Source organism: Egretta garzetta, unplaced genomic scaffold (assembly GCF_000687185.1).
Source record: "Egretta garzetta isolate BGI_Z169 unplaced genomic scaffold, ASM68718v1 scaffold856, whole genome shotgun sequence".
Lineage (NCBI taxonomy): Eukaryota > Metazoa > Chordata > Aves > Pelecaniformes > Ardeidae > Egretta > Egretta garzetta.
The window spans coordinates 175,501-194,091 of NW_009260099.1; the positions used below are offsets into that span (position 1 = coordinate 175,501).

Here is an 18,591-nt window from a genome sequence, read left to right on the forward strand (position 1 = left end):
GCATTTTGTAAATATTTTCTATTCACTTAGAGTCAAGCATAACTACTTTTTGGTTCTTTTCTTACAAAAAAAAGTCTGTACATTAAGATCCTTGTTAACAATATGAGTGAGTACACAGGATGCACCTTGGTTCTCAAATCAACTGCTTTAACAAAAAAAAAAAAAAAAAAAAAAATCCAGCAATGCTTGAAAACCTACACATACTTCCCAAACTTCTAATCTTTCCCATCCCATTCCTGACCACTACCGTGTATCTTACGGATGTTCAGTGCCCAGTATGAATACCTGGGGGTTTGTGATACTGGAAGTAACTTCAAATCACATAGGAACTACAGTCTTCAAAGCAGGCTGACTTCTGATGTCAACCATTTGGCACTAGTATGAAAACAGTGAAGTAGTAGACATTATTTTATTACAGCTAGCATGCTTCATTTCCAAATCCCCTAATGTGACCTTGAGAAATTATTTGATGGTAAATCCTGATCTTCATTCAATGAAAAGGTAAGAAAACAGTAACTACATCTGTTAAGACCATCAAGGAAATTGGGGTTTTTAGTGGGGAGAGGTGTCCACTGGTTCTGGGGATCACCTCAGGCAATTAACTGCTGCTGTCTCTCGGAAGTTTTTTCCCTTTCCAAATACCACTTTTCCCTCAGAAAATGAGCAGAGTTAGATTTATGATGGCAGCAGTGACACTTGATGCACTTCCCCTTAATGACTCAGTAAACAAAACTTGGAGATGCAGGCTCTCGCACTGTTTTAATACTTAATAGGACTGCTTTTCTGAACCAAGACCTTTTATTTGTCCATCTGTTTTGAAGAGCAGTACCCCAGGCCACCTCTCTGCATTGCCACGACTGTAAATAAGAATTTGGAAAACAAAGGAATTTAAGAGGCAGGCTGTAGCCTGGAGCAGCATCACCGGCCCCAGGCCAGCACCCAGCACAGCTCTGTCCTGCTGCCTGGGCCAGACCACACAGCTAGGAGGGGGCTGGAAGGCATCAGCCACCAGCACCTGTGCATTAAGAGAGAAGGCAGGCACGACAGAAGTGAATAAAGGGATGCTTGTTAGTGGGTCCAAGGATAGTATTCCCAAAGGAAAAAAAGAAGAAAGCATGTGCATTGAGAGGACAGAAGTTTTATCTCTCTGCTTAAGAAAGCAAAGTTCTTAACTGAAAAAGAGCCTAGGTGCGATTTTTAAACCTTAATGGAAATTTAAGAAATATTGTTAAATGCTTCCAAACCAACGGACTTAATCTGTGGGGGAAAAAAAAAAAAAAAAAAAAAAGCAGGATATCCTTTTGCTTGTAAAGGCAACTTTCGCCATTGTTTTACAACTGACCTAAATGCAAACAGAATATTTCTAGATCTGATGTTTTGGGGTTGGGACAGTAAAGTGCATTATTATTACTATTATTATTGTTATTAAGTCATGGATACACAGATGAAAGCTATCATCCCTGAAATGAGTATTGGACAAGCCTCTTGGAAAGCTTCCCTATCTTGCCATAGAGACTGGAAGCCACAGCAAGTCCTCTCCACCGCGACCTGGTCACCCAGTCATACACACCTGGTCACCAGTATACAAAACTATCTGTTGGAGTAGCTCAACTTAAACTTTTGGCTGGAAAAGTAGTGTCCAGGGCTGCCAAGGCCCGCTCCTAGGAAATGATGATTATTACTCAACTGAACACGCACACAGATGCTTTCATCGTCTCCTCAGCAAACAGCTCTGCACCCTCGGTGTAAAGCCCGCAGCACGCTCAGCTTGTTTGCCAGGTGGGTGCAGAGGCCAAGGCTGGACACAGCCTTCTAGGACCTGCTTTGTTCATGCTGTGCCTAGAACAATGGGTCTACAATTAATATTTCAAATCCGTATGTAGAAGATACTTGCCTCTTATGATTCAAACCATAAGCTTCCTTAAAGGACATTTTTATCATCCCCTAAACTCTGCATTAAAGACTGAAGACGGTGTTTCCCAGGTCCCAGAAATTCTTTATGGCCAGGCTTATGCACTGCAGAGCTGTCATGTACAATTTTTATCTGCAGCTAAGTGAAGCAGGAGGTGCTGAGCTTACATACCTGGCTGGCATTTGAGAAGTGTTCCCTCTAAGCCAAGTGTATTAGGAAGGCTACGGGCTGGCAGCCTCCCAGGCTCACAGAGCTATCAGAAAACAAAGCAATGCTGAGAGGACAAGGGAAGATCAGTTCACTGTTTCTTTCCTTGCCTGTCTAACATGGAGGAAAGAAGCGGCTTTTTTGCTTATTTAACATACCATCTGAACAGCTTGTAAATAAATCCAACCAAGGGGAGATAGTGACAAGAATTACCAGGACACCAGCCAACCTCTGCCCAAGGAAAAGCTTTCTGCATCTTGCCCTGAAGCAACTTTTGGGGACAGCAAACCAGATAAGACTTGAATTATTGTGGCTGTCATCCACTGTGCTCATTTCCAGATTTTCTGTATTATTGTTTTACTGCCTATACTTTCCTTCATATGTAATTGCTCATACAATGCTAATATTGTGTGAAAAGTTCCCATGAACCAGTGGTAAAATACTCAAACCGTTTGAAATACTTCAGGGATCTGAGCAGGCAAGTTAATGATTTGTAGTCACAGGATGGATTGGGCTCAACACTTTTGTGTACTGCAATTCCTTCTTTATGTCCTCTCAGGCAAAGTCTCTACACTGGGATAGTTTCCCATGCAATCCCAAAACAACCTCCTGCAAGCTGGACAACAAGCATTTTCCTACCTATGGACCACAGGAGGCTGTGGGCTATAGGACTCCGAGCAAATGTTTAAGGAAAGGGTAGGGCATACTCATGGGGTTACCGCTACCATAGCAAACAGGAAAATAAATACCACACTGCTTCTCTTCTTGCTTTCATTATGGAAACGTGTAGTATTACTGTGGTAACGTGAATGCTGTATCAGCAGACAGGGGAAGGAACAGAGCTGACCCTGCTCTGCAGCACAGCAAACGCAGGGGGCAAGGGAAGTCAGCCTGTCCTCTGCATCGGTAATGCACAGATGGTCTTCTTTCAGCACATCCAGCCAAGGATTAACAAAGCCAAACTGCAAATAGACAAGCAACATGACAGCTAAGAGCACCTTTAGTAAAATGGTTCCTTTAAGTGAAAACATTCAGGCTGAAAATACTGCACCTTTCACCTTTAGCGAACAGATGGCGTCCAACCAAGTCTGAATTACAACTTAGCCTGAACAGCAATGAGCTGACAGGCTGATGAAAGAAACCAATATTCCTTGTATAAGGAGGAGTAGGTTGGCAGGATCCAAATCTGACATGACTTTGTCTCCTCTTACATGAATTCACCCTCCATCTTCCAAAACCTACAGGGTTCTTCATAAGCCACTGCTATGCAAAATGCAACATGTCTAAGGCACATTTTAAAAAAGTGTTCGTATGCCATGTTAAAAAAACCCTATAGGCTTTAAAAGAAATATATACCACAGCGGTAATAAGGAATCGTTCCACACATTGTTTATTTTACAATAGAATTTTAAAGTGTGCGGTCACCCTGCCAAAGTGTTCCTTCTAGAGACACAGAAAAATACTTGTAAACACATATAGCAGTTAGCCTTAAAAATCGTGGGGAAGTGCTCACTCAAAGTTTTCTGCATTTCTGTAGGTTTGATCTCTAACCTTAGGAATTTCTCCCTTTGGGGATGCTTTGTTTATTGAATTCAATAGTGCATTAAAAAAAATACTTGAATTTAGGCTCTGATTCAAGAGGAATAAGTTCTCTCAAAATTCTGCTCATACAGAAACTTAATTTTCTCAACATCTCTCAAGAAAAGGAAAAAGTAAGTATTGATATGCTGTCGCTATTCTTTCTAAATTCAAGCAGCAAAAGAGGAAAAAAGATCTGCAAACTCTAAGTTTTTCTTTTAACAGATGCATTTTTCTTTTGACTTAATGAAGCTTAATAAGCCAGCCAAGGTAATATTTCTGACTGTAGCATAATCTAAGCTATACAGCAATGTACTGAATAGCAATAGTTACTATTTAACTTGAAAGGAAAGTGCACATCTGGATAAGTCACCCAAAGTGGAGTTTCTGTAAGTAATAGAAGTTTAGGTGAAATGTAATTTTTTTTACTTATATTGAAGGTGACTAACCAGTTAAAAATTCCACGAGTCCAGTACTATTGAGCTCTAGATCTTCAGCAGCCAAGGCAAACATCACACTTGTTCCTTCCTCCTTCGATTCAAAAAAAGCTCCATCTCAGGAATAGACAGAAAGGCCAAAGTGATTAAAGTCAGTACCCCAGAGACACAGGACTCATAGAAAGCAGTAATGCCTTTTATTAGATGAAGGTAGCTGCAGGGAAGGGTGGGGGCAGGATGACACTTTCCAGCACCAAGCCCTTGCTGGGTCTGAAACAAACATGTCCATGGGCAGCTGCGGTGTGTTTTCCATGTGGTTGGGTATATGCAAAGGCAGCTGGGCTGACAGCAGAGCCTCTCTGGGAAATGCACCCAGACCTTTTGCTTGGAGCAGGATGGACTGCCAAGATCACATCTCACACTATTTGCTACACCTGACTGCATGCAAAAAAGAGCGCCTCAATATCTAATGACATTTATGAACCATTTGACCAATTGAACAATTTGGCAAGAAAATGTAACAATGCTAACGCAGTTTAAAAAGATAAATTAGTGTGTTGAAAAGCAGGAGATCAAAAAGGTAGGAGTATCACCTTTTCCAACTGGGAATTAAAATTCTGCTACTTAAAACAATGAAGCACTAAGTTATTGTCTAAGTAATAGATACTCATCATTATAATGATGAAAACTGGCAGCTAAAGCTGGGGGTGGGGTGGGGATACTAAAGATAAATCAGACAGCAACATCATTAGACATCAGAGAAAATGAAAAATGAGACCTGAAACTTCAAAGCACAGAATAACCACACAAAGAAAGCCAGACAAGAGGCATAAGTGATAAAAAACAGACTATGCTGAGTGCTATGCCCAGGAAAGAATACCACTACTTTCTGAACGTCATTTCAAAAATTAACATATTGGTATAGTCAGGCTTTGGAAACAGTACAGCACATCAGCCAGAGATGTTGAAATTTGGGATCAGTTTATCACTGGTTTAGCACCAGCCACCAGCTTCAGAAGCAGCCAGTGCTGGAGGCTGCAGAAGTCAAGTCCCCACACGCAGGGCTGCTTGCAGGGGGCTGGACCCTCACTCTGAGCCCATCCCTGCCAAGGACACTAGAGCTGGCTCCAGCCAATATCGCTGCCCCTAAGTCAGCAGTTGTTACATTGTGCCTTCCTTGGTGAGCTCTGGCAACCTCACGTCCTACCAGGTAACACCAGGAATCACTTCTGCAATACAGGACTACACCAGCTGCACTCTCCAGTTACTCATCATCAAAAAAACAGGAAAACAATTCTTCCCTTAGTACTCACACTTACTCAAAACCAGAGAGCTGACCAACACTTCAGGGTAGCAACTTCTTGCTGCAGCACCTGCACAGGGCAAGAGAACTACAACCACAACAGAGCCCAAGAAGCAAGAGCAGTACCACCATCATGCATCACTATGCTGATGCAGACGATGCCTGTGGAGCATCCCTAAGCTGCAAAATGCCACTTCCACTTTGGTTCACTGGTACCCAGTAAAAATCCCATGAAGTAAGAAACAAAATACAAAGTGTGTGCTAACCATTTCCCTTCACTCTAACAATGCAATGAATCAGATCAAAGACCAGAAGGTGCTTAAAATAGCATTAGGAGAGTATTAATGCGATGCCCAATGTACGAAGACGAATCTGTGTTTTATTCCTGAAAATAGGTCTCTTGAACCAGAGGTATCTTGCCAGAATAATTTCGAGGCTTGAAACAGGCAAATCCACTCTCTGAGGAGACATCTCCAGTGGCATTCAGAAGAATGACCCCCAGCCTGGCACTTAGCTGGAAGTGCTGCTTGGCTGGAGAGGAGCGCAACCATGCACAGGTGTTTTAAGACTCGCCTTGTTTTATAAGCTCTTACACCCTTCAATAACTAGAGAAGTTAACTCTATTTACATGAGGCAGCCTGCAATTACAAGACTCAGTGAAAACAGCCCCCTCTCCCTGCTGTCCCACCCTTCAGTAAGCTGCTCCCAGCCAGGTGCAAAAGCCGGACCCAGGCAAGGCCCCCCACCCCCCAGACTTCACAGGGCTCGGCCACCAGCTCGGGTTTCACCTCCTCCCGCTGAAGCCAACGCCTGACATCGCCCTGGCAGGGGCAGCTTAGTGCCGAGCCAAGTCTGCGTGGTGCACTTACCTCTGTGAACATGTCTTACTGCCTTCCTACATGGCAGGGGAGATTTCCTGTTTTCATACATTCTCTTGTCAGCCCTAATCAGTGTCAATAGGTTATGGTGTCTTTTGTGCTGGTGGCGTCAGCCCTGACAGGAAAGAACTTTTAATCTCTTCCCTCACATGGAGCCATGAGAAGCTGTGAGCGCTCCCAGGCATAACTCCCTTGGCTCCTCTCCGAAAAATGCTCTCTCAAGCACACGGTTGCTTAGCAATATTTGCCTTCCCCCTGTACGGTTCAAATTGGCAACATCTGTCCCTTTGGCACTTTCCACTTGTGCAAGAAATGGTGCAGAGTTTCAAAAATCTACAAACAGGTTGGCAGAGGACGTTTCATGTGAGCTATTAGAGCTGCTTTGGCATTTTATTGCTGATTTATTTCTAGCCGGGGTAAAACGTGTGGTTTCTTCCAAAGAAGCAGCACACAAGGGAAAAAAGTCTTTTGCATCCAGTGGGACTCACCTATTAAATCAAATAAAACAAGTAGCTTTTCCTGTTTACATAATTACACCTGCATGCTACAGCTTGGTTTAGAAAAAAAAAAAAAGAAAGAAAACCAAACCAAAACCCAGCATTGCTGTATAATTCTCCCCTCTCCACTGGGACATCACACACACACACACACACACATCAGGTGAGAGAAAACAAGAGAAGCCAAAATCTGTTTATGTATTTAAAAATGGAAAAGCTGTATGTATGCAATCCTAACCCCATGATCAGCAGCGCTCTGTCATACCCCCAAACTGCTCGTGCCTATGAAACCACCCCAAAGAGCAGTGATCAGAGTCAGTGCCTCTGGTTGTACCTGTAATGCAGCTGCTACAGCAAATGAGGGGAAAAAAGAAATTAAATTAATGTAAGAGCATAAAAGGTAGCAAAAACTTTCACTTCTGGAAGCCAAAAAGGGCCATGGAGAAGACTCAAAAGGATCTATCTGGCCACTTGGTATAACAAGCAGCAGAGAATCCTGTATCTAACCCTTCTCTGGCTGCAATTCATTTCAGCTCATGTTTACCACAATGCCTAAGGGTTATGAGAAAGGCCCTGGACTGCACGGCTTTGGGTATTTATATGCAAGTTACTAGGGATGTTTACTGAGAATGATGTAGCTCAGTTTCAGTCCTTATAGTGAAATTGAGGTGTTGTGGGGTTGGTTGTTTTTTTTTTTTAAATTTTTCTTATACAAAACAGAGTCAGAAAAATAAAATGGAGTTGATCAGACTAAATGCTATTACAACAAGCCGGAGTGTTAAAGTATCATTATATACACATGTGAAGAAACTACAAAAATAAATGGTTTTGTCAAGTGATTTTTAAAAAAGTAATTAAAACCCCCAATCCTCCTAGAAACACATACAATCCGTTCTCTTACAAAGATGCAGGTGAACACCTCTAATGTCTTCCCAAGGTGCCAACCACTCTGCCCAGCAAGAGGATAGTGGTGGAATCAAAGTTCAGTTTCTTCTAAGCAAATGACTCGTGTTGTGTTTAAGAGCGAGTGCCATCCCAGACCTAGGCATTTTGTGCCACAATATAAACCCCAATGACAAACTCCATCCTGGTTATTAAGAGACACTTACAACGGGAAAGCTAATGAATAGCTAGCTAACTGTATGTTGTGAAAAGCTGATGTATAATTTAATCTACAGAAGAATAACCTCAGGAGCTGCCACCATGTTCAACGCCCCTCACCTTACACACTGTGCCCTTCCCTGCCCCCTGGCTTGGTCCAGCAGGGAAGGGGGTAGGAGAAAAAACACTGGGCAAACCCAATGCAACATAAATGCAGGAGGAGAGGAAGGGAAGAGGTGAAGGAATTGTGATTTGTGGTCTCCAACGAGCTGTTGATCCCTTTTTTTGCCTGTTTCATTTTACTTTAACAGAGGGTAAAATTCAAGGCTCCATTGAAGTGTACAGTTTTCTGTAAAGGTTTCCAAAATATGCCCCAACCAATGCAGTCTGGGTTGCAGAGGACTGATGGATTGCACCGTGTCCAGGACAGGAAAATTTTCTACTTCAAACTCCAAAGGAATTCTTAAATAAATCATAAATAATTTTTAAACAAGCCTTAGACATATCTCATATTTAAACAGATAGCGGGTCAGAAGTGAAGCTATTCCTCAGCTTTTCATTTTAACAAGCTTATCACCCCAGGCTAAAAAAAAAAAAAAAAAAAAAGTCTGCCAGTGCTGCCTAACATCAAGTGAAACATGGATTTTCAGAAGACTGTGGGTTTGTGTTTTATTTTTCATTCTTCCCAGAACTGCATCTGAAATAAAAAAAACCAACCCACAACGAAAACCTTTGATACCTCTTACAATCAAAGATTTTACAACTGCAAGATGATGGAGCCTGGAGACCCAGGCAGGGGAACAGTTGAGGCCACACCAGTCACCTCCTCAGAGATAAATGTCTGGCTTCACTTTTGAAACAGGCAGTGATAAGCTGTCCGTGGCTGTGTTTTGTTCTGAGCTCATTAACATGCATGTCGCCTGCCACCTCTCCCTGCCTTCAGTGCTGGCTTTGAAGTTGCCTTGTTGGAAGGTTTGGCTTGTCATCTGCTCTTAGCTTTCTCCTCAGGCTTTCCAGATCACTTCTCTTGTTTGTTTGTCAGAGTAACAATCACTATATTTGTAGTATGAAACGCCTCCTGTAATGTTTCTGCTGCTGATCACAACCTCTGTGAATTTTGTTCATGATGTGCACCCACAAGCAATGAACCCAAGTTCTATTTTCACTTGCTGTTTCTTCCCCACGATTCCCTCTTTGACATGCCACTACATGAGTACATCTTACTCTGTTCGGACAAGTTTTGCATACCAGCAGTCACCACAGGAGGCCCATTTCAACAATAACCAAAGATAGGGATGACAAAGTTTTCTTGTTTCCACTACAGCTTTTTAGCAGGAGCGTCAGGCAATTACTAAAAACTACTATCCACACAAGGTTTGAAAACAACCACTTCAACTTAACAAAACAGTTAAAAACCAACCAACCCACCCCTCCCTGTTGCGCCACCCCAGCAGCAGCTGGCAGCTCATTTCCTCCCCTGCAAGCCTACTGTCCAAACGAGCAAACCAGTAATGCTGATGCAACTGCAGTGCACAGCTGACACTCAAGGAATCCTGTTTCCATTCCCAAACTTTTTTTTTTTTTAAATATTTTTCTGCAGTCTGCTCCTTTCATTGAATTTTGCTTTCCTTTAAGTTGCTATTGAAGCAGCTAAGCTTTGTATGCAAGGGCACAGGCTGCCTCTGCATTTAAAATATTTGTGCAGAAAACTTTTTTAGTTAAAAAAAAAGTTAGAAATAATAGTTCCCAATTCTTCTAAGCCAATTCTAGAAAAGCAGTAACATTTGTAATTCACTCAACTGAAGTAGACTCGTTGCTGTTCAGAAGTAAATAAAGCTGGCTATAGTGCAACCCCCTGCAAGGTGCAGTTTGATGCTTGGCTTCAAATTCAGAATACTGTTCAGGGTCAGGAAATTCATGCTGGACTCCAGGCTGCGTCTTTCTGCCAAAATTTAACTTTCACTAAGCAGCTCTGGCAAAGGACTTTACCATCATCACTGGGGGGAAGAGGCAGCACAGGTTTAAGTAGTGACAGCAATGGTTAAGCCTTCAAGGTAGAAGAAGGGACTCTTCTGGAAGAGCCAAAAAAAAAAAAAAATCCTTCAGAGGAAGGAAAATACCCAGTACATAACTCACAGCATTATGGTTTTACTCCTCTTTTGAGTTCGGTCAATATAACTGTTACAGTCAGTGAAACTGAAGCAATATTTCTCAAGACACATGATTCCAGGTTCCCAGAAAGATACACTACTACTTATTAGACAAAGCGCTTTAGCAGAAAAAACAAGTCAGGCCTTCAGGTGCACAAGCTTTTCTGAAGGACTAAAATAGAGACCACAAACTTCAAACTAAGCACAGCTTGTGCACAAGCTCTGCAAGTTTGATGTGGTTTTATTTAGCAATTTTAGCACAAGGAAAGCATCGTCATATGAAACTCCCGCAAGATAGATGAGACTCTTGCACAACCTGTTTTCAGCCACCTTCAAATGATGCTTGCTTCCTTGCTTCCTTCCCTGGAACTCAGGGCAGCACCAGCAAAGCTCACAGACTCCATGCTGTCCCTCAAACCACAGCTACCCCACCGTAACTGCAGCCCCAGTGGCACACACTACCTTCCCCTCGCTCCCTTGTGCGTGTACAAACTCACACAGCTGGCATTAGACAATCACAGCTTCAAAAAGAGTTAGGAAACCTGAGGGTTCCAGTGAAACCATCTCACTGACATTTTCCAAACTCGCTCACAAGCCAGCCACTCGTGTCTGCTGCCCTGCATTTCAAGAACATTAAGATGACAATGTCAAGCGGTCAGTAGAAACATGAGAATTTGTGTCATATAGACATTTTGCCATTTGCTGTGTTAGACGGATGGAGCTTTACAGGGCAGTTTACAGCCCTTGCCAGGTTTCCCCTCACTTCCAAACCATTGTTTCTTGCTTGACTTTGGGCTATCAATTTCATTTTGATACCTTCTCAGCATTACTACATCTGAATGTTTCTATGCATGTTTACTCACTTACCTTTGTATAATTTGTGTCTGTTAGTCTGCATTATACAGATGAAGATTTGGAAAATTACTCATATCCACAATTGCAGGATATTCATTTTACTTGTTTAACATGCAGCCATTGACACAAAATGCGTTATTACAGAAAAAAAGTAGCTGTTTACACACACAACATTTAACAAGCACTGATTTTGTTCTGCACAGCAATGGTAAGCAACAACAGAAGTGCTCTTAAGTTCTCCTTAAACTCAGCTTGTTGCCTCCTGACTTTGAAAATTGCAGAGGACTACAAGTTTTCTTTCTTTTTTTTTTTTTTTTTGGTCCCTCCTTTTTAAACTCAGCACTCTTTACAGTTGCCAATGAGAAAGGCAATGGTCCAAATGCTGTGCTGGAATCATAACTGGTCCCAGTAAAGATGGCTGATCACAAGCCCTTCATAGGAAGAACAACAACCTAAAAAACCTTAACCAAAAAACTTCCCAGTGAGTAATAAGCTATAGCAGCTCGTTTAAGCCCGAGCTTCTCACAGCAGGCTGGACAAGACACTGACTTCTGAGTCATCTGGAAAGATGGAACACAGTTTATGGAAATTCTTGCCTGACCTAAGCTATCCTGCTCTTGCTCTCTGCAGGATTTGCAAATCCCCACCTAACTACTCTTTCTCAGTCTCCTGTTGCTTCGCAAAATGATGGATTTAGCGACCAAATTTAGACAAATGTTCTGCAATGGTGCCCAGAGGCACTCTAGGGAGAAAAGTCAGGTTTGGTGTAAGCTGAAGAGCTAAGTCCATCCATACCTGATGGGAGAAGTTGGAGAGGACTCAACTGCTCTCTCAAAAACATTCCAGGCAGATGCAGGATCCCTGTTCCTTTCTTCACACTGATCCTCCCTAGCTGGGCTTCCAAGCAGCAAGAATAAACACTACCCATTCTCCGGTGGCCTGATGGCTGAATGCAGCGCTAAGCACTCTCTTTTGTTTGGTTTTTCTTTTTTTATTATTAATCATCCTATCTATGGTATCTTGCATAAAAGTCAAGCCCAGATCTTGGAGCCAACTGAACAAGCAAGGATCTCAAACTTGAAAAACCATGCAGCTGAAAGTTGGTAGTTGAACACTGGACCTGAGCATACCTTCTCCAAGCATCAAAGAGGAAGATGAACAAGAAGACAACTTCTAATTTAGGACATCTGCAGTCTGATAGCTAAACTTTGAACATCAGAGTCTGGTTGAACTTAAGTAACAATACAAGATGTCCTTTTGGCTTTTGAACCAACCACCTATGCTTTGCCCCACATGCCCTCACCCTCCAGCTCTTCCAGAGTACATTTTGTTCCAGAGACCATAAGCAAACATTAAAAATCTAGTAGTAACAATTGTCATTTGTGTTTGATCTGCTTCTTTAGCAGTCACGCACCAACAAAAAGACAAGTTTACACAGTGCTTGTGGTGAAGCAAGAAAACCCTTCTCCAATCACATAAGATACTTCTCACTATAAAGAGGGCAGCAGAAGAGACACAGAAGTAACACCTTGTTACCTCACTTGGTGCAAAGCAGGGGGGGGAAAAAGAAAAAAGAATCCAAAAAGGAATACAAAGGGAAGAGGGGAAAAAAAGCCCAATCTCCCTTCTATTCAGTAAATGACAAATACATCCAACATTGGCAGAAAGACAACAATAGTAGCTTAGTGCTAAATACTCTGAATTCATTAGGAAAGAACAAATGACAGTGCTATACATATTTTTAAAGATTTTCATTTTTACAGGACACAGGATTAAATCAATATATTTATTTCCAGCTTACAGAGTTCACCTGTTTGACCACTCCTGCCAGTAGAAAAGCTCAGTTGCCATAGAGAGAAGTCAGTGAAAAATTATTTACCTAGAACGGACTTTTTATTTTTGTCATCCAAACTCCTTTCCAGATACCCAGTCCTTACTATGTACAATGCAACAGGCACATTTTAACTGGTGACCATTCATAAATATTTACTGAGGTGAACAGAGCTTGATGGCAGCAATCCCACTTTGAACAGAGTGTGTACCCTGTACTTCAAGGATAACACAGTATTACCTAAAAGACTTAACGTGGCCGGGCTACTTCATTGTTTGTTGTTGTTTTGGTGTTTTAAATTGGTTGCTTCCCTATTTGCTTCTCAATTTGTAGGTGAAAAGAGGAGAGTCCGATGAGGTTTCATTACATGAGATAAAAGGAGCTACTCCCTAAAATTTATGTGCCGGGAAAACAAAGCCAAATCTTCAGTGAGCATCAAGTGCTATACATTCCTCCAGACACTATGCCCTTCATAATGCTTGAGGATTTATAAACACTCTCTCTCAAGCCAGCCTCAATGCTTCTTGGCCCTGCCATCAAGCCAATTCTCTTTGAGACATCACAGTCCTTGTCAATGGAGGTAATACAAGGGTCTCTGTTGGTGCTGACTCTCCTAAAGACATGAAAAGAGAGAATGGCTTTAAAAGCATCTTTGTTTAGGTGCTGGGGGGAGAGGTAAAACCTGGCACATTAAGAGAAGGGACACATCTGAGCTTCACGTATGCTATATTTTTAAGTCTTCTCACAATAAATTTGGAAAGATGCCTTAAAGAGATGGGGATGATATTTGAAAGTGAAGGTTTTTATTTGGGGAAGAGAGGAAAGAGCTGCTCAGTTTCTTCATGTGAATGCAAAGTGAGTCACTGCACAGTTATCCACTGCAGATTAATTCACTCTACAGTGAATCTGCTTGTCTACTCAGACTGGAAGGCTTAACTTGTCAGTGTTGCCATGAACAGAAGCTGTCAATAATGAATTCACAGCTGCAGGTGACACACGCCTTAGAAATTCAATTAGCAAAAAAAATTAGCCAAAGCCAGAAGAAATGGCTTTCCTAAATGATGTCAAGGGAGATCACGGGAAAAAACTGTATTTGGCATGCGGCTGTTCAGTATAACCGGGGCCGAACAGTTTAAATAAAATTTATAAAACCGTGCTCCCAGTTGCTGGGAGGAAGAGCGAAGAACAGCAGAGTTTCTGCTAGCTGAGACCTATTCACTGTCAGGGTCATGGGAGGGCAGGAGCCTCCCCGCAGCTCCTGTTTCACCAAAAACAAAAGGGAGGGACAACCTTTCAGCTGAAGGACCCCTGATTAACCCCAAGATCCTTTCTTTGGGTGAACCCTTCACCTGCATGCAACATACCTCACTGAGCGTTTCCTAAAAGCAAACCAGCCCAGCCCTGTTCTCCAATCGTCCCTCTCGTACTGTACATCCAGCACACAGGGAATATATCCAGGTGTGCAACCATACTGTTTCTTCCTCTTCACTGTTCAGGCTTTAGCACTGCAAGACTGTATTATCAAATATATGTTAATCATTGAAACCAAATAGAAGTAAGTAAGTATGATTATGACAAGCCTGAAACAAGCAGAAAATGAAGTGATGGATTTTTCACTAGATCTTACAGAGCCATTATCCAAAATGCCTATGCATAGAAAACAGTCAGAGGTCACAGCCTAAAGCTACCTACCTCAAATGAGGATCATTCAGCATATTCCCAAGAGGTTTCATCTACCAGCTTTGAAATGGACTAAGCATATAATTAAAACCAGGGATTTGGTTTATGCAAAACCATTTCTTCCATTATCTGCAATTCCCTTTTTATTATGTTCTTACTCTGCTGCAGATCTAATAGCACTCCTGCACCAGCATGGGTAATGCTACTTGTGCTCTGGCAGCTGTAGGATTTTTATAGGCATTTGCATTCAGAGTCGTGTGCTCAATGGAAAGTGAGAAAAGTTTCATTCACCATACAGCATCATAGCTAATGCTGCCCTATCTAAAATCATATTAAACCAGAGATACACAAGATGACATAGAAAGCATGAAGATGGAAAAAAGAGAGAAGATGAAAATAGAAATGGGACCAGGAGAGTTGGCAGAGAAGAAGGAAGTCTTGTTTCTGAAAAATAAGCATGACTTCTCAAAAAATCCAAACAACTTACCAAACACAAAAACACCCCTACACCCAAATCCCAGGAACTGCAAAGAGTTTTAAACACAGAAATGCCTTTATCTTTTCGGCAATGGATAATGAAGAATGGGTAATGCAGAAGGTAGGGCCCTGCACTGCTTTACTTCTCCCCCAGGAGTAAAATAACCAGTCAAGCAAATAATGAAATGCAGACCGCAGTGCACTTCTAATTCTGAAGTATGATGTGCGATGCCAAACCTACTTTGAAGCAAATAGTCTCTCAGCATGAAAGTATTTTCAAACTTCTCAACAATGTCATTTTACCAGTTTCTTCTTATTTTCCACAACAAATTGCCTACAGCCATTTGCAGCTGATCAACACCCTTTTCCATGAAAAGCAGACAGCACCCACACTCTCCCTTTTTATTACAAAGGCAAAATACAATTTGAAAACTGTCTCTGTAGCTCCCCTTGCCCAGCTTCCTTAGCTCAGCACTGTGGGATCCTACATCCCATAGGACACAGCAACATTCTCAGCACTGAAGGATGAGCATGGCAAAACTGCCAAACGTACCTGGGAACCAAGTACCTCTGGACTCGCAGGAGGCTGAGCCTCAAGGCAGACAGAATCAGCGTTCTGGTCCCTTAGCGAAGCTGAAACAACGGGCTTTGAAGTGCACAATGAAAAAGAGCATGCATTTGCTGAATAACACATGTACAACACCACTGCTCCTCCTCTCCCACCGCTTTACCAGCGCGAGCTTCAAGCTGCTTTCACCTACAGCATGCGTCTGAGAAATCCAAGACTTCCGCCTCCATCTCACGACAAATCAGATAGGTGGTCTTGGGGTCAGCGAAACCAGATGGAGTACAACAAGGAATCTTGCTGTATCAAAATAATTATAAAGAAAAGAACCACTTCTTAACTGCCTGGTTAAGAAGCAATTATAATTCCAGCCATCCCCTTCCCCTAAAGTTTCCTAATAGTCTCCTGAACAACACACAATGCTCCTTGTGAAGCCACTGGACTTCATAGCAGGGCCCAAACGTAGGTGAGAGATACTTTCTGAATTCTTTCGAAAAGCCTTCCTAACCACTCTGCCCTTCCTTTTTCTCTCAAGTGAAAGCTAGAGCAGACTAATCTAACCCAGCTCAACTGCACCAGTCTCTACCACATGCTACATATGATCTCTAACCAACCCAAGCTGCAAGGAAGAACTATATAAAAAAAAAAAATAAATCCGTATTCTCAGAAGTCTTCTTCCCTCTGGCAAGAGGGACACCTAAGCAGTACTATAGCACCAGCTTTATGTTCTGAATTGCACCTGCTAATCTGCAATACCCCGCACTCAACCATGCTGCAACCAATGGAACCAATGCCTCAACCCGGAAAAGAGCAGTCCATGAAAATGACCAAAAGAACAGAATGAAAGACAGAAGAGCACCTGAAGACAGAAATCTAATTGCAGATTGAAACTGCAGATTCTAACTGCAGTTTGAAATCTAAATCCCACTTCATTTTTAAATGGGGGGCAAATGAAGAAGCTGGTGTTTTGCTCTCAAGAAAATAATACGTATTAGGAAGAAGCTGTTCTCAGATAGGCAGGAATAACCGAACGTTTACATGCAACACATTTTGGTTTTTGGCCCAACTGCCACCTCTACACTGCAACAACTGCAGCTTCCCATCCCACATCTTTTGCGACACCCCTCTCAGTCCTTGGCAGGGAAAGGAGAAATATAGCTACTAGAATGAAGGTGTATGCTCAAGCTTGCTGCCCAGGCTGCCTTCTGCTGATAGGAACAAACACACTTCAGCTTGTTTTGCTCATAGTTGAGGCAAGAAAGAGGGTATCATCTTTGCTTGAATGCAAAACTTCACAGAACTTTTAGGATCTTGCTTATCATTGAGAATTTCACCTCTGCACTAAATTTACTTAAACCTTCAGAACTTGCTTAGAAGGCATTTGATGAAGCAGGAGACAGAATGGCGTCATGCTTCCTGAGGAAATCCATCTGGCAGAAATCTACAGGATGTTTTTTGATCACATTAATACTTTTGTAAGGGTCTACAATGAGATCTTACAAACTTTCTTAGGAGAACCCCATGGTGTTCGCAGTCACTTATCACAAAGCCCCAAAACCTTCAAGCTACCAGGTGACCGCAGAAGTCACTGCACTGTCAGCTGTCCCAATATTCAGTGAAGATTTGGGGGCTCTACCCACCAGCACTCAACCAAGTACTGACACACTGCATGTGCTAACTGCAGGTGCATCACCACTTGACCTTCTCAGCATATCATTTCCTCCTGCTTTTCCACAATCTCTACAGGCAAAAGAAAAATCATAGCTACAGAAGCAGTCTCTCTAAACCATAAAAGCCTTGCTGAGAAAACCACAGAATCGTGGCAAGCATTGCATTTTCACCATCCAAACAGGCATCTTGCCCAGGTCAGCAAAAGGCAAACGTCAAAATGCACCTTCTGAACACAGTAACACATGCACAGCCATGATTGATTCCAGCAAGTCTCTGCCCTTCAATGACCTATTCTCCCACAGCTGAACTTACCCTGCCAGCAGCAGAGCCCCCCAACAATTGCACTCACCTCTATGGGCTCAGAAGGGATTTCCAATTTGGATAGTTTAGCTTTTACATTTGCCTTCAAATCTGAGTATTCTCCATGGTATTCCTCCAGGAGCGGTTTGAGCTCCGGTGATTCAACTGGTGCCTGATCTTGGCCATCCATTGGTCTGACATAGGCAGTTGGTTTCTGCTGCATTGCACTGGTTTTTGATGGCAAAGGTGGGGGAAAAGTCTGAGAGGAAGGTTGAGTGGTGCTGGTCAGGTTAATGGCAGAGTTATCCCGACTTTCCTTCTCCTGTGATCCTGTCACTAGGTCCTGAGATGATTTTGTTTGACTGTAGGTCGGCCCATGACTTTTGCTGCTGCTGTTCTGTGACCTGGAATTGATATGTTGGCTGGAATGTAGAGGTGACAGCGGTGCCACTGGAGAAGACAAAGATGACAGCAATGGAGAAAGCGCCAAAAGGGAGGCCTGCAGTTCATTAGCACGACCTTCACCAACTGCACGTCTGTCATTTCTCTTGTGGTGAAAACCTGCGTGACTTTCCTGACCACCACGATTGTGTTCTTGACCTTGGCTCCGGCTGTTGGATAAGCTGTGACTCCTGGCATGCAAACCTGAAGCTGGTTCTGTTCTTGATTGTGCCTTTTGGTAGTGAATGGAGTGGCTTGGAAGGGGAGGAGCTTCAACCGTAGGTCCCATGGGTGGATGGCGGGTTGTGCGGTGGAATGAAGATGGCAATGTATGGCTGGTCTTTTCAGGGAAGTATGGGCGATCAGGCTTTCCTTGTGTGATCAGAGGAGCCACACTTTTTGGAATCCCTATGAGATTCTGATGGGATCTGTTGCTGATGAGCTCCTTGACTTCCTCATAATTGCCCAGCATGTTCTGAATTCGGCTTGACAACTCATCTCCTTTATTAGTCTGCAACAGAAGAACAGAGAGGGGGAAATTTAAAAAGCACGGACCCCCCCACCCCAAGAGATCCAGCTCAAGAAGAGACATGCTTCAGGATCTTATTTTAATCACCATGAGTGAAGTTATGCAAGTTCATCTTGATCATGCATGCAGTCTCTCCAAAGCAAGTGGGACTGCTCTAGTCAGTATTGGTTCTTCTGAGA

The 18,591-nt window shown here is 42.7% G+C and overlaps 1 protein-coding gene across 1 annotated transcript in view; it reads right to left on the reverse strand.

The window, feature by feature from the left end:
• The window catches only part of AFF1 (AF4/FMR2 family member 1), a 101,533-nt gene that overhangs the window by 46,436 nt on the left and 36,506 nt on the right, over nucleotides 1-18,591 (reverse strand). The window contains 1 exon segment of the mRNA XM_035896832.1: nucleotides 17,492-18,394. Coding sequence (XP_035752725.1) covers nucleotides 17,492-18,394 — 903 coding nt within the window.